Source organism: Syngnathus leptorhynchus, chromosome 8 (assembly GCF_054491065.1).
Source record: "Syngnathus leptorhynchus isolate UIUO chromosome 8, UIUO_Slep, whole genome shotgun sequence".
Taxonomy (NCBI): Eukaryota; Metazoa; Chordata; class Actinopteri; order Syngnathiformes; family Syngnathidae; genus Syngnathus; species Syngnathus leptorhynchus.
Window position 1 is genome coordinate 5312418 of NC_141202.1, and position 15623 is coordinate 5328040.

General features: G+C 39.6%; 1 protein-coding gene across 1 annotated transcript; it reads right to left on the minus strand.

Moving 5' to 3' along the window:
- Window positions 1-375: 375 nt before the first annotated feature.
- On the minus strand, window positions 376-15387 carry deptor (DEP domain containing MTOR-interacting protein). Its single transcript, XM_085919108.1, has 10 exons — window positions 15040-15387; window positions 14849-14938; window positions 11310-11488; window positions 10957-11080; window positions 8874-9052; window positions 7983-8165; window positions 7628-7765; window positions 7175-7245; window positions 6952-7056; window positions 376-3153 (listed from the first exon to the last, which is right to left on the minus strand). The coding sequence occupies exons 1-10, from the start codon at window positions 15195-15197 to the stop codon at window positions 3031-3033; spliced, it is 1350 nt and encodes a 449-aa protein (XP_085775234.1). The 5' UTR covers window positions 15198-15387; the 3' UTR covers window positions 376-3030.
- Between the last annotated feature and the right edge of the window lie 236 nt (window positions 15388-15623).

Here is a 15623-nt window from a genome sequence, read left to right on the forward strand (position 1 = left end):
TACTATATTGCAAGGGAGCCAGTCGATGGTTAAGCTCAAATTCAAAATGTCATCTACAGTACTTACTTGAATATTCCATGTGTGATTTATTTTTGGGACTATAGATGAATAAAAAGTGCTTCCAATGTTTAAGAATGGACACATTATACCTATAAATATATTTTCCATTTAGTAATAAGAGAATCTGACATTTCCATCATAAAGTCACCCAGATTTGAATGTCTTAAAATGATGAACTGGTTTCAATAAAACGCAATAATTCATATCTTTCTTACGATTGTATCGCACGTTACTTCTGCAATAAGATGTGATTTAAGAAGCATAATTAGACATGAAATCTCGTGAAATGTAATGAAAAGTGAACAACTCTCCCAGTTAACACAGAATGCTTTTATTTACCACTTAACATCTTACTCAGGAAAATATCTGTGCGTTTATCATTAAAACAATGAGCTCATTATTGAGTTTAGAAGCAGAATTGTCCCACTTTGAGAGCAAAAATAATCCAAAGTAACTGCTGAAAATATCATAGTCCCTTTTATAGCTGAAATATGAACGCATCGACAGAAGTTATACATTCGCCCATCAGTTCAAGAGTGTATAAAACACTGATTGTCCCTTAAAATGAAGCATGACAGCCACCGCAGCATGACCAGATGAAATGTTTGTACACAAAACAGTAACATGAGAAGCAAAACAAATCATTAAGGCAAATCATCCCATCATTCATTAATGAATTCTAATCCTGTGCATTTTTATTCTGAAAAATATCAGTCTGTGTGAGAAACAAAACTATTTTGATTTTACAGACACCACTTTAAAAGTGAAGGTGAGGTTTTAGTCTGGGAAAAATAGAAATGATAGAATACAAACATATAGATCAAATATAAACTGATTTAAACCACTATTCATTTACTCAACGTGTTTTTATGGCAAAGGTAATGTAAAAAGCTGCAATATATTGTAGCCTGTTAAAAGAAGGTGTATTATTTACACGTTTACATGACACAAATTTACAAGAGAAGAAACAAACAAAACAATCAGCAGTCGTCTTTGGTTGAGAAATAATGACGCAATTACTGACTGCACTTAAAGATGATTTGTCTACAATTGCCTTTGCTTGTCACAAAAGCACTAATGAAACCACACGGAGTGACAATTAATGCAGGTCACCTTTTACAACAAACATTTTTAGTGGCCTCTAATCAAGTCTACTAGTTTACTTGACAACACTTTAGGGAGAAATGTTCTAAGTCAACAAGAGGTGTCAAAAAAATAACATTAAAAAGATCTACCTATACCTATATGTTGACACATTGGACACACCATTAGGTACACCTGAGTCAATACAAAGACTGTATTGAAATTTCTTCAATCACACAGGTAATAATCTTTTGCCACGATCAAAGAGGTCATGATAAAGTGAATGCATTGATACTACATCCTTGCAAAATTGGCAAATTTCGTATTATTATCATTTCACTGCACTAAACTGCAGCAACCTCTCAACTTCTGCTCACATGTCATTAAAGATACACTCATGGCATCACCCGTGTCGTCTCACAACACATTACGGTAAATTGTCACCATTGGATGAAAACTCATCAACTGTGGACATGTTTTTCCTTGGACAGCCGTTACGTGTTGTACACTGAAATTCTAAAGACACCACGTTTTAAAATTTAACAGCATGCTTCGTATGGTGAGTGCAGTCGAGAGCTTTTCTCACAGGTGATGGAGTAATAGCTTATATCCAATATTGAGGAGTATCTGTGCGTAACTGCATAGGGAAACACAATGGGAGTTTCTATTTATACATATGCCAAAAGGAAGATCACATTGAATTCCTCAATACGCTACACCTAGTTAGATCTGGTTCACCTAAAGATATACAATATGTACCGGTATTAGTCTCTACAAACAACGGTTTAATTGTCATACCATATGTTGTTGTTTTTTTTGTCAAATTTAAATGTGGGGCCTTCATGCTGCAATGCAAGAGTAATGATGTAGCAACATTCTAACAAAAAGCATGCATCTCTTATCGTTAAGTGCTTCATGTTAAAAAAAAGAAAAATTTGCAATACATTCAGTTGCGCAGTTACCCTGACTTGCCAATGTGGATCAGGTCTGTTGCATAGTCCATGACACATTGTTAAAAGCCCACCCAATGAGCTCCTTTAATATACTGCCACATGTATTTTTTGCGCTTAGCATTAAACGTTGAAATTGAAATTGTACATAAGCAAATTACCTTAAATTGTTTGGGGATGCTTATATTGGCGTTTTGTGAATATTTACCTTAAATCAACCTACATTTATCATTTGCTGATTGTCACTAGTTGGCTATCATTTACAATATGTTTTACAAACTATGTTACGATGAGGCCAGAAAGCTGAGAACAAACGCGTGACTAACAAATGTGCTTTGTAAAACAATTTCTTAAATCTATAAGGGATATTTTGTGCTTTTAATCCTAGAAAATTCTATCAGAGCTTATAGTTATGGTGCTGATTATATCAGCCTGAATACATGTTATAACTTGGCTTTAGAATTATTATTTTTTATTCAACTTCATACACTGTACCTATGTTCGTATAGGTATCATCAAATCACATTGTAAATTATATCCAGTGCGTCTAGATTTTGTGTTTAAATGTGCGTGTGAAAATGAGTTTATGCCAAAAGAGGGCAGCATCGGTCTCTCCAAAGCGTTCATTGTCGGATTAGAAACTAGCTCGGGCAAAAGACACTGGAGGTGGTAATTCATCTGTTGATGATGCAAAGTTGGCACTCATTTATCTCCAAATTGTCACAGACATATGGATTGTCCTTCCTTTGTTTTTGTTTTTTGAAAGTCGAGGAGATGAATACAGAAGACTGCACCGTCTCTCACTTTTTGTGCGTGTGATTCGAGTTGCAGAGACGAAGAATAGAGCGTTCATCCGCTTACTTAGTGCGGGTGGTTTGAACTCAACCTTAGGAGTTGCTGCTGCACATCTCTTGTCAGCAGTTTGTGCTCAACACAGTCAGATCTCCTCCATGACTTCCATGACGATCGTCCTGGGCCCAGTGAGGATCAAGTTGCTCACAGTTCTGTAGTCCTGAGCGAGGACGTTCAAGCCGTTCACTGAGACCACAAACTGGCAAACCTAAAAATGAGAGAGATCACATATGAACATTGACTTTACTGAGAAGAAGCGTTTCATTTTATCCACTCTTGTTTGCGTATGACTTTACATTTCATTTCCAAAATGTAAAATGGAATTTAAAAAAAAACAACAACACGTATGCCCGAAAGGTGAAAGCAGTTGATTGAATTTGACTGGAGTCGCGACGCTTGTTGACCTTTTGACATGCTGGGTGTGACGTTACGAACTTTCTTCCCATGACATTTTTTGGAAAAGTGCTTGACCTTTTTCGTTGGCTGTTTTCCAGATGGATTTGGGCAAGAAACGGTTTTAGTGAACAAAAGCCATCTGGCGTGACAGGTTGGAAAAGGAGATTATGTCGCAGCAATTCATTTTCATCGCGCTTTACTCTTTGCTCGAATCACTACAGTAAAGACAGATTTCAGATTTCACAATCGTTATCCTCTTCCTATATCAATGTGTGCACGTGAGATCTGAATTTGGCTGTGTTGAGAAGACAAAGTGTACACAGATGACTTACTGGACAGCTGGGTAAACTCAATAAAGATGATCGAGCCAAAATGTGAGCTCCCCAAAAAAAAGTTGGTTTGTAATCCAAATGTTATGGAAACACATAACTTTGTTTGTTTTAGTTTATCTTTGTTTTTTGTGTTTCCGACAAAGGTACCACTAAGAGCGAAGAGGAAAAGTGTGATGATGACCACGTCTGTCGTTAAAAAATGACTAATCAAGGAAGCCAGTTAATGTTAAGATATTGTCTATAGACTGAAACTGAATTATTCAATTCTTTTATAGGACAAATGAACAAAAGTAGTGTAATGAACCGTGCTCGGGGATTTTCCACTGTACTGTTGTGTGTTTTCAGAAAACAATTCATTCTAAAGTTTTTCCTTTCGTAAAATCCTGACGACAGCTAAATTACCCCAGGAATGACACAACCGCATGTGAGTTGGCACGTCGTCATGCCTGTGCCCGCCCCGCCTTCCTGATCATGACCAAACCGCAACTCCCAACTGGAGCCAATTAAAGTAAGGAGGCGCTCGCAACATGACGGCACTTTGGCATTTTAGGTTTTTGCAGGCTTCTATTTAACTTGTTTCAAAAGGTTTCTGAATCTTTGTGCACGTTCGGCTTTAGGAGCCCACAAATCACCGGACGTTCTGCGGAATGTTGTTGAATGACTTTTACAAAATCACCAGCTAATACAATTTAATGTGCTTCCTGAGGTTTCAAGATAGATTACAGCAAGAGGGTGAGAAAAAAAAAACAACAAATACAAAAACAGTTAGTAATCCCTTGTTGCTGCAAACCGCCTTAGGTCATAAAGTGCCAAAAATAATCTTCTTGACGCACACACACATGCACACCTGAATATCTTTTTATCTTATCTCTGTTTATTCCATCTGTTTGGTCTGTTCAAGCTTCCTTTTCAACTTCTCTTAACAGTCCCCCCCCCTCCTTAATGCCGGCCTCCTCTCAGGGCTGCGGGCTTGTTACTCTTGGCCGTCTGCCAGTGGGCAGGGAGGGGGCGTGAAAGAAAAAAAAAAAAAAAGTCTCCCAAAAGAAAGACCAAGAAAATGTGTAGAGCAAATAATGGACACATGCTGAGTGAGAGCTGGAAGAGCTTATTCTTCCTTCTCAGGTGATGAAGAAGAATCCCAAAATGTTGTATTCATTGCTTGCCATTTACTGTAAATAATCACCAAGATCGTTAACCAAGAAGTACTTTTAAAGTACAAATCTTTGGTGGGTTGACAATTATTAACATAACCTCTGCGGACCTCTCCAGCTCTGAAGATAAACTATGCAAACAAATGAATAGGTGGCCTGCCTAGGGTTTGCAGTGATTTAGCAGCCAGCAAACATTCACACCTAGAGACAACTTCTGAGACGGGGCCAAGCAAACAATAAACACACCTTTTCCAGCAGAGGCGACAGGAAGGAAGGAAGGGGAAGTTTATAAATGGACCACACACACATATAAAGCTTGAAAGAAAAAAAAAAAGTTTGTCTGATGTGAAAAGTATGTAAAACACTTATTTTCAATCACTGAAGTATAATTAGCAACTTTAATTGTGCATATATTAGTGTATTTGTAGCTGGAATAAGAAAAAATGTAAATATTACCCTGCCTTTTTTTTTTATGTTGAGTCCCACATGGGAGTTGATTTCATGTCATGTTGGTCATAAATTTATCTGGCACGGCAGTCTATTTTCTTTTTTTTTAAATATAACCCAGGAATACTCAGACATAATAACAACTTGTTGCATCATAGCAATCCCTCCATTTTTATCCCATCTGACTTGGGGTACGATGTGGGGTACATCCTGGACTGGTTTCAGCCAGTTGCATCACTTTTTTTTTGTTTTTTTTTCATAAATTTATTATGGCCTGCTGGGCACTTGATAAAAACTGAAAGGACCACGAATAAGAGGGACAGACTCCGATGTGGTATTTTTTAGTATCTATAGTATCACGACTTCTGTCTGCTTGACAGCGATTAGTCAAATCGGCGGTACGTGTTCTCTGAGGTCACAGCGACTGTCTGCATTTGTAACTTCACCCTTCGGCCTCTTACGTGGACGCCGTGTCAACACCTTGCAACGTGGCCTTCTCTCTGAGGATGATGTTACTGCTAACTAATTATCCATCAATAAAATGAGTCATGGGAGGTGGAACACGGGGAATAGCAAGGCAACTCCTCATAAACAAACAACAAGCACTTTCTTAACTGCTCAAACAGAAAATGATCATGAGTGATACGGTGAAGAACATTCTCTCCCGCCCAAGTGATAACATGTTTCTGCCATTTATCTCACTATTTTTCTTTTCTCTTCAAATATATCTGTGTGGCTTGTTACCATATGGGAGGACCACTGTACTTTGTAATACTGTTGTCTTCATAATCCATTTTATAAATGTATCAGTCAATTTCTGGATTTTTTTTTTCAAGCAAGTTAGCGTGAATTAAAAATAATTGAATGCACTTTAAATTAAATAAATAAAAATAGTCACAACTTTGCCAAAAATAAATGTGGTGAGATTATTTTGGACCCTTATTTACATCTCAAGTACTTTTGAGAGTATGTGACAATGTCCAAGTGTTACAAATAAAAATGTGACCACAAACTATGAAATCTTTTCATGGTATAATAATATTAAAAAAAAAAGTGCTTCTCAAACTGTTTAGTTTGAGTGTCAAATGGTTTGCATTTATGTCACACTATCAGCCCAGGTTCAGGCTAGTTACTATTCCATTAAGATAACAATATGCCTTATCAGCGCCCGTGAACCATGACACACATTTCCACTGCAACTAAATATGAGCGTCAAAGCAGAAGTGGTTATTCCCAATACCCATTTCCTCTTTTTTGTTATAAAAACAAATCCGAATTTTTTATCAAGTTAACCAAACGTGCAAGAGCTCATCATACTTTAAAGGGCCGCATAGTACATGATGTGTTATGATTTGTAAGCCATGTCTGCTTGTCTGTCGCCTGCAGCCAGCCTGCTGCTAGTTGTTTTCTGCTGCCTGACCATTTAACAGTGCAGTCACTATGCAATGCATTCCCAGCATTCCTTGCTGCCGCTTTGCTTGCACAACTCAGCGCCAGCTGTGGTGGCTGCATGGGGAGGAATGACCCCGCTTTCTTGCTACTATTCTTCCTTGATTCACTATTTCAGTCATTTGATCACATCTCTTGCTTTTATGCTCTGTATTTTACACACTGGTTTTGTATTTTTGCCACAATGTCATCATGCCTTCCATTTTTTTGTGAGGTATGTAATGTCCTTACTTTCATGCCAGCAGCTGCTGCAGGTCCCCCGGGGTCCACCGCCTGGATGTGACAGGGTTTGCTACCTCGCACGACGAAGCCCCAACCCACAGCATCGCCTACGATCTGTGCAAGGCCAAATCAAAGGTTGTCCATAAAGTAATACTTCATATTATCCTCAAGGTATTATCATCTACAGTACATGTTTTATGTATGTGTGTGTGCACGTGTGTGTCTCTCCTACAGTGAATGTCTTCTTTAGAAAATGTCCTCCTGGGCTCTGGAGCTCCTCTGGACTCACGTGTCTCTTCAGAACTGTCCAATCACAGAACATTTGATTATTACGGGATTAATGCCAGATTGTGGGATGTATTGTAAACACACATGAACTATGCATTTTGCATATGTGTGTGTGCGTGCGTCTCTTTCTATGTATTTAAGAAGCTTCCTTCTTCCTGTTTGTATTGTGTGCATGAAGCTGAGAGGTTTTGTGCCTACCAAGGACACCTCCAACACACACACACACACACACACATTCATGGGCAGGCACACGCGCACACACACGCATTTCTGGTTTTCATCTCATCACATGATTCACATTGCATCATTGGAACAATATGTTTCAGTAGCAAAACATGGTTGTGATGAATCTAATTTGAAATAGTGGCTAAAAGCAGATTGCATAGCGGCTGCTGACCAGACTTGGGGTTGCACAGGACCGGTGGGCTGCTGCTGAGTGTGGGACTGCTGCTGTAGTATCCACTGCTGCCACAGCTGCTGCTCATGCTGCTGCGGCGGACCCCGACTGCCATCTTTATCTCTTTAGTGGGACTCACTGTCGACACCACACACACAAAAAGTGAGATCACAATACATTTGATTCATTGATTTCTACAATGATGCTGAGCCGTATCATTAAGAATAAAAGACTGACAACACACCTCCCTAATTTTCCCATTATTTTTCTTTTTTATAACAGATATTGAATGCTTTCCAGTGTTTTTTGTAGAATCTTTATTGTTTGTTTTTGTGTGTGATGAAGTGCAGACTACCTGAGAGAAAACTGGTATTCCCTCCATCCGAGTTCTGCTTGCGGAGACAGAAAGGGCTGTCGTGGCTCTCGGGGATGCCGCGACCCCGTTCGTGGAGCAGCTCCATTAACCGTCGCCGCCGCCGAAAGTTCATCCTGAACTGGAAGAGGAGGGGCCCGTCCACAAAGTGATGTTTGTTTGTGACTGGTTAAACAAAGCAGAACACAATTTTAGAAAAGTGGTTATGAGTTCAAAAGCTTTCTGAAATAGCCATAATGGATTTGGATTCAAGTCAGATGATTTGAAACTAAAAGGAAAATGATTGTAGACTCCACATTATGAAACGGCAAGTTGTCTTGGCAAGTTGAACAATTGCAATTTTGGGGTGAAGCTCAACTCTCAATTGATGAATTAATTGCTTAAAATGTGTCTTAATACAGATCCATGCAGTACATTGTAGCTTAACCAGAGGTGGGTCAGAAAAACCTCCCCAAATATTTTCATTTCTGACAAGGGAACTGAGCACTGTGAGATCGGGTTGTCTCATGCAGCTTTGTGTGTTGTCATACGAAATACTGATCTACCTCATCTTTAATTCTTTAAAAAACAGGTTACACACACTAATGCAATGTTTATGAGGCAATGTTTCCCATAGCCACTGACTAAAAGTTGCGGAAGCTCAAATATAAACAGTACAACCATGTGACTCCTCCTCAGTGCATTCTAATTGAATCATGCAAGATATTCCCATCAAATCGAATTTAATGTCATGTGGAGGATTGATTTCAAGTCATTCGGGATATCTTGTGGAGTTGCTGCACAGGGCAATGAACCTCTAATATGATGTACACTTCCAATAAAGTTTCAAACCATTCATTAGGAATGGAAAGTGGAGCCAGACTTCCTCCTCACCATGTTGGATGATCCCATGTTCAAGTAGACGCCGCCCCAGTTGCTCCGCCTCCTCCCTGGTCGCCATCTCCCCTTCCTGCAGGAGCCAATCAATGAACTCGGAAGCTACCAACGTCCGCTCGAAGTTTCCGCCTTCTTCCTCCCTGCTCTGTATGATGCTGTTCTCTGTGTTCATCAACCTAGACAACATCATGAGCATTAGTGAGTGGCCATAAAAGGAAAATCCGGACATACAGAAAATGATTACGAGTGGAAACTCGAGGGAACAATTATTCTCAATAAATTGAAAAGTGTATTTGTTTTTGGATTATTACACGTGTGGCATTCTGGAATCACATCAGTAGTCAGCAATTATAGAAAGAAAATAGAGGCATAGTATGACTTTTTCTTAAATAAAAATACCAAAGTGGAACACCTTCTAAACAAGCGGCTCAGACACATTCCCGACTTTATAATCTGAATAACCCGACGCACTGGGGATGAAAACCATTATTCCTTGAAGCTCGATAATCTTTTAAGCTGCTGGGAAATAAAACTATCATTTGTACAAGAGCTATAAATGACTATATTCTAATTACAATTACAAACTGCAAAACTCAAATTTATATATTTTTTCGTAGCGTAGGCTAAGCGAAACATCTATAAACTCCGAACAAAAAGAAACAAGTACAGACACGTGAAGGGCAGAATTGCTGACTCTTACCATACTGTGTACAAAAACACACGTCAGTCCACAACTGTCACCGACTGAGTGAAACAATAAAGCGTGCTGAATCAACTTTCAACCAGAACATGTCTGCACATGACCTGCACATTATGAGTCAAAGCCATGCGCTAAAACAAACTATTTTTATTCTGTTTTATGAGCATCTACCACTCACTAAATCTGTCAGCATCCCACAGCTCACTTGCATTTATTCTTAAAAGTCAAAACCACAGGGAATTGGAAACTACTTGTAAGGGAAAGTAACAATGTTTACATTATTTAAGATCACCTTTTCATATCAAAGTATGAGACATGATAGCTCAGGATCCACAATTGTTGTTGTCGCAACATTACAATAGCTGCAAAGGTTTTGCCAAAACAAAACATTTATTGACATCTTTCACTGTGGTCTTTCTTTTTACTGTGTCATGTTAATTTTGTCCTATTTTCTTGTCGTCATTTGAGTTGTTTACTTATGGATTGTCTTGTGGAACTGATATAAAGACTCGTTGCAGAGGTCAATGCCTCTGGTGTGCGTCAAATTGATTACGTTCTCTTTTGAGAAGCTCGTCAAGAACTCTTTTCAGAATCCTAATGGATGAAATTAAACTAAATGAAACATGTGCATTAGAAGAGCAGGGCATAAATTCTGGGAAAATAAATTAGGAGCACTTTCCTCTCAGGGAGGTTCAATAAAGGAACCTTCAGCTCATACGGCGAAACAATTTGCAGTTGTTCTATTTTCTCCTTGTGGTACATTTAAGGAATCTTTATGTAAAGTCAACACGTCAATTGTTAATATGGTGACAGGGTAGGACTTTAGCTAGAAGAGGCTCTCGGGCCATCATGCATGTACAAATTGTCGATGAAATGTTCCGTGAAAAGTGACTGTGTACACAGTTGTCATTCAACCTGCTTAAATATGTTAAGTCAACAGTTGGTGTTAGCTCAACAAGGTACACACCGTGTTGTGCACGTCAAAGAGTAAACATAGTGTACAGGTTGGGATTATTCAAAGTAGAACGAAGCAAGCAGCCGCCAGCCGTGACCTGAATATTCACAATAACCCAGTTCTGATCTGGATCTGAGTCCATGACATCTGAGACTGAGCTCCATGGGGCTTAAGATGGAGAGAGTGTAAGATACAAACAACATCATGGACAAAAAGCTGAAGAAAAAACAAAACACTTCCATTCATGTTGTTCTTCTTCTCGGCCCTGATTGGACAAATATGCTTAATTGAAATTCAATAACATTATGTGCCATCACTGCAGGAAAAGCTTTTAAACTAATTGAGCTGAACACAATGGAAATAATGTTTGATGCGTTCCAGTGTGGAGGAAATCAAAAAGCTGTGCATGTGTTTTGTCTACGTACTTCTCATAGATCCTCTGACCCCTCATGAAGACTTTGGCTTCGTTATCTAGCGGAAAGGTACCGTCGTCCTTACGGAAGCGGTAGAACAACTTCATGTCCTTGAACTCCCGGTGCTCGTCGCACACTGCAAATGCACAAGCAGCACAAGGTTAACTTTTAAACCTCAATCCGTCCGTCCATCCATCCATCCATCCATCCATCCATCCATCCATCCATCCATCCATCCATCCATCCATCCATCCATCCATCCATAAATATCACTGATGAGCTATTCTTACGTTGCTAATCTATGCTTAGCGGTGAAGTGCCTTCTTGTGCCACACGAAAACGAATTAAAAGCATTGCAGCCTCACCGTGGTGGATGATGCTCTGGTCCAGAAGCTTCTGCATGATCTTGATGGCCGTCTCTCGCTCTGAGGCCTCCTTGTGTTCAATCAGCCAATCAACGAGCTCTTTGCCCACGAAGCAGTTTGGGTACGTCCGCAGGTGATGACGTCGATCCTTGATGACTTTCGCTTCGTGGAGCCGCAACCTGGAAGATAATAATTTTTTCCAATTATGATTATTTTTAATATTCAGCAGGTGTCTGCGACGGACTTAGCACCTTTTTTTGATGTAGCCCAGAATCAGACACATCCAGACCAAGTCATCCACCAATCAAATAAATTTGTTCTGAGTATGTCAAAGTCTCATCCAGGCATCTAACTTTCCGTATATCTGACGAACATTTTGCATAATTCATGATCACAGTCCAAGTCTGCCAGCAACACAAGCGCCTGTCTGCCAAGAGCCCAGATGAGCAAACAATCCGGCACCAAAAGACTTCCGCCCGACGCGGTATCATCTTCTTCCCTTTTCCGTTTAATTCACTGTTAAATCATCCGAACAGAGATGAAGTGAGGTCAGGACATTCAGAGGGAAATCTCATGTACAGTCAATGCGGTCTCACAAGACTACAGAGCTCATTTCCATCCAAGATGAGCTCAGATAAGTCGCATTTAGACATTGTGGTTTTCAAGAGTACACAGAGTGCTTCTTATGCCCGCATTTCTCAAGACAGAGTGTTCCTACGCCCAACATGACCATACCTATTTTCACAACGAGCTGGTGCACTATATGCCCACAGAGTGTTTTCACGTACAAAGGAATCCTTCGTTGTGTTGCTGAATAACAAATGGGCCTTTTGAAGCCGCTCTATTACATAAGAGTAGTCGCAAATGCCAGATGGTGACCTGCAGCTAATGTACATGGAATCCCTTGGGTAAAAAATGGAGTGTATTTTATGAAATGATCTATTTTTGCAAATTTGTTTAAATAAGACACACGGGGTCATGTGGTGCATTACATCACATTGAGGAAAGCAAACAGAGACAGCAGATGAGTCAAACTTGAGTAAACTTCAATTCGATATTCATTCGTAAAGGTGCACTTGATTATAAAGTGTCTTTTTTTGTCTTGTTTTTTTTATTTTAGAAAAAAAGTGTTTATAAATTCGGCTGCCATTTTATGTTATTCCGTTCAATATAACTGCTGAGAATACGGGTATAAATTAGCTGGATTGAATGGATAGTTTTCTTTTCTGTAAGCATTTTTGGTTTTATTTTGTTATCAAAAGTGCATTACCGTATTTCCCGGACTATAAGGCGCACCTAAAAACCTAAAATTTTCTCAAAAGCCGACAGTGAGTCTTATAGTCCGGTGCGCCTTATATATGGACAAAATTCCTCAATTTAAACTGGCCCGAAGCATTGTGTCATGAAATCAATCATAAGTGGCCCGCTGAAGACTATGAATCATCAATCAAAAAGACTATGGATCATTAATTTGTGATTATAAAGTAATTTGTTGCATCTGAAGTTGAAAAAAAAAAGAGATAAAATGGAGAATGATTTGATTTGGATTAAAAATCTGACATGACGCATTCATTAATGGTGCGCCTTATAGTCCGGTGCACCTTATATAAGGACAAAGTTTTAAAATGGGCCGTTCACTGAAGGTGCGCCTTATAGTCCGGTGTGCCTTATAGTCTGGAAAATACGGTATTTCAATTCTTATTTTAGTCAGTTAGTTAGTTTTTGTTAACTCTAATACAATACAAGACACAAAGACAAGAAGTTAAGGTTGGCTTTTATCAGTTTAGATGATAGAAAGCCATAGCAGGGAGTGGAGGTCAACAAAGGAGTGCGTCAATCATTACACTGCATGCTTTTTCAAACTCCCACACTGACTAAGATAAGAGACAAAAGTACAATTTCCAGTTTGCAGCGCAGCTGGGTTCACACAGGTACACAACAAACAAATTAGGCCATGAAAAGTATGACAGGTTGCCTGGCAATCACAGGTCATAAACAAACAAAGATAGAGATCAATGGACAGAGTCGTCATGCAGGTTTTTAAACTGTAGGAGGAAGTAGGAATACCCTGAAAAAAAAAAAAAAAACAGCGCCACCACTATGCTGCTATCTCAGGAACATCTGTTGCAATCCACACATCCGTTACCTTCACACTATTTCACTGCAATAACCTTCTCAAGGTCCAACTCTCTTTTCCTCCCTTGGCATGCACCAAGGCTTTGTTCTTGATCCCCTAGTTTTTATACCTGGAGAAAACTCCACGAGGGAATATATATAATCCACATAGGAGGTAAAAAAAAAAACACCTCCAAAAAAAGATAACTGATTAAGTAAGGAAGGCCTGAGCCAAGATTTCGACCTGAGACCACTTAACAAAGGGAAACCATAGAAACTCTTATCCGCACTTTCATGACCTCCACGGTATAATCAGTGCAATAGCCTTTTTTGCGGCACCGCAAATAAAATCCTCAATAAACTAGGAGTGCAAACTGTTCCAAAAACCACATTGTACATCTCCATAACTTCTACCGCCATGTCAAGCCCTCCCAAACAAGTTCATAAGCATCTTTGGGTAGGCTGAAACATGTTGCAAAAGAATTAAGTATCACGACAACACAATGCGGGACTCTTTTGCATCGCAATTTGGGCACTTTTCAGAAAAGCTAAAACTGGATCACCAACAGGCCAACCCACTGCTCACTTAACCAAGTCACATGGCCAGCTGGGGTACGGACACTGACACACACAGAATACAAAGACATACACTGGTGCTTAGTGACTGGGAACTTTGTGCTGACACAAGCCATTACTCTCGCGTGGCAATGAATGTTGGCGCTGTCACAGTAAATAAACCAAATTGGGGGAACAATTCATTTCAATGGAGAGGGTGGGAGGTGGGATGAAATTCCAGGCATTGGTGACACACTTTGCTACACTATTTATTGCTGGATTCATAAACCACCACACCATGGTAATGGGGGGCCCTTTATTCAACACAAGGTCAAAGGATGTGTCAACACAACTAGGCAATGCTAGTCCCTGATATCTATGACATCATGAGGTTTAGTGGGTTCACGCTCACTTGATGTAGTGTTAGTAAAGCAAACAAAATCATTAGAATTCAGACCAGTGGAGGGCTGGGAGTTCATGTTGAGTCCAAAATACAAAACGCATTGAGGGATGATGAGAACATTTATATAATTAATAAATAGAAGTTGAGCAAGTTAGTGTAGATAGTAAAGCAAGAAGATTTTGAAGATGTCAAAAAAAAGTGCAGTAAATGACACTTTGGTCTTGTTTTCTAAGGGCTAAAAGTAAAAAGTTATTCAAATAAATATTCAAGTAAAGTGCTAGAAAAATCAACGAGTAATACATTGTTACTTCCCACTACTGGAAATGAATGAAATAAAAAATGATGAGGTGCTGCCTGTGGCAAGTCCAAAATGGGTCCACCATGTTGCATAATTGCACTTGCATTGGATTCTGCTTTTTTATTTATTTATTTTTTTAAATGGATATAAGTGCGAATCCCGACATACCTGAGCTGCTCCCCGGTGACAAGCACCTCGGCCAGCCGCTCCAGCTCCGCAGCCTTCTTCTGCATGCTGTTGGCGATCGCGTCCATCTCTCTGCCAATACGAAGATCATCGGTGCAATTCGCTCAACAATGAGCTGATTGTATCATCATCATCATTTTATCAAGCAGCATTTGCATGATTCACTCACTCACCTTTCGAAAACCATTCTAAGCGATGGTAGATGATCACTTTGTTCAAAAAAAAAAAAGTCACAATGGGAGACAGTGAAGGGATCACAAAGCGGCGTGAAGGAAACGAGATGAGCTGCGGACTTTTCCTCGAAAACCTCCGAATACGTGCACGCGCTCATTCATAGATCCGTGCACGCAGCACTGCAAAGCTCCTTTCGTCCTTGGCCTGTCATGTCAAGTCAATGCAAAATATCTATAGGACATGCATCGTTGGCTTTTCAGCTCGCCTTAGGTGCTGTCCAAACTGACATACATAGGCGTAAACACACAGGACGCTTACACGCTTTCCTCACACACCCCGCACGGGGAGGATCGGCATGACGTCACTGGGGAGTTGACCACGGGGGCGGCCCGGAATTTAACGAGTGGTGATTGGATGTACTGCACTGTCAAACGTGACTAAAGTACTCACACTGTAATAAATAAACAAATAGATGAATGAATAAATAGATGAATAAATAAATAAATAAATGTTCTTTTGAGAACAAGTAAAAAAGTAGATTTATTAGAAAATTAAAAGGGTGCAATCAAAAATAAAACGTACC

Bases quoted from the DNA above. Each gene is read 5' to 3' on its own strand.
- deptor (XM_085919108.1), bottom strand. From the start codon at position 15,197: ATGAGCGCGTGCACGTATTCGGAGGTTTTCGAGGAAAAGTCCGCAGCT. The intron at 11,081-11,309 runs GTGAGGCTGCAA...GTGCATTTGCAG, and splicing joins CCAGAGCATCATCCACCACG to TGTGCGACGAGCACCGGGAG. The intron at 8,166-8,873 runs GTGAGGAGGAAG...TTGTTTAACCAG, and splicing joins ACATGGGATCATCCAACATG to TCACAAACAAACATCACTTT.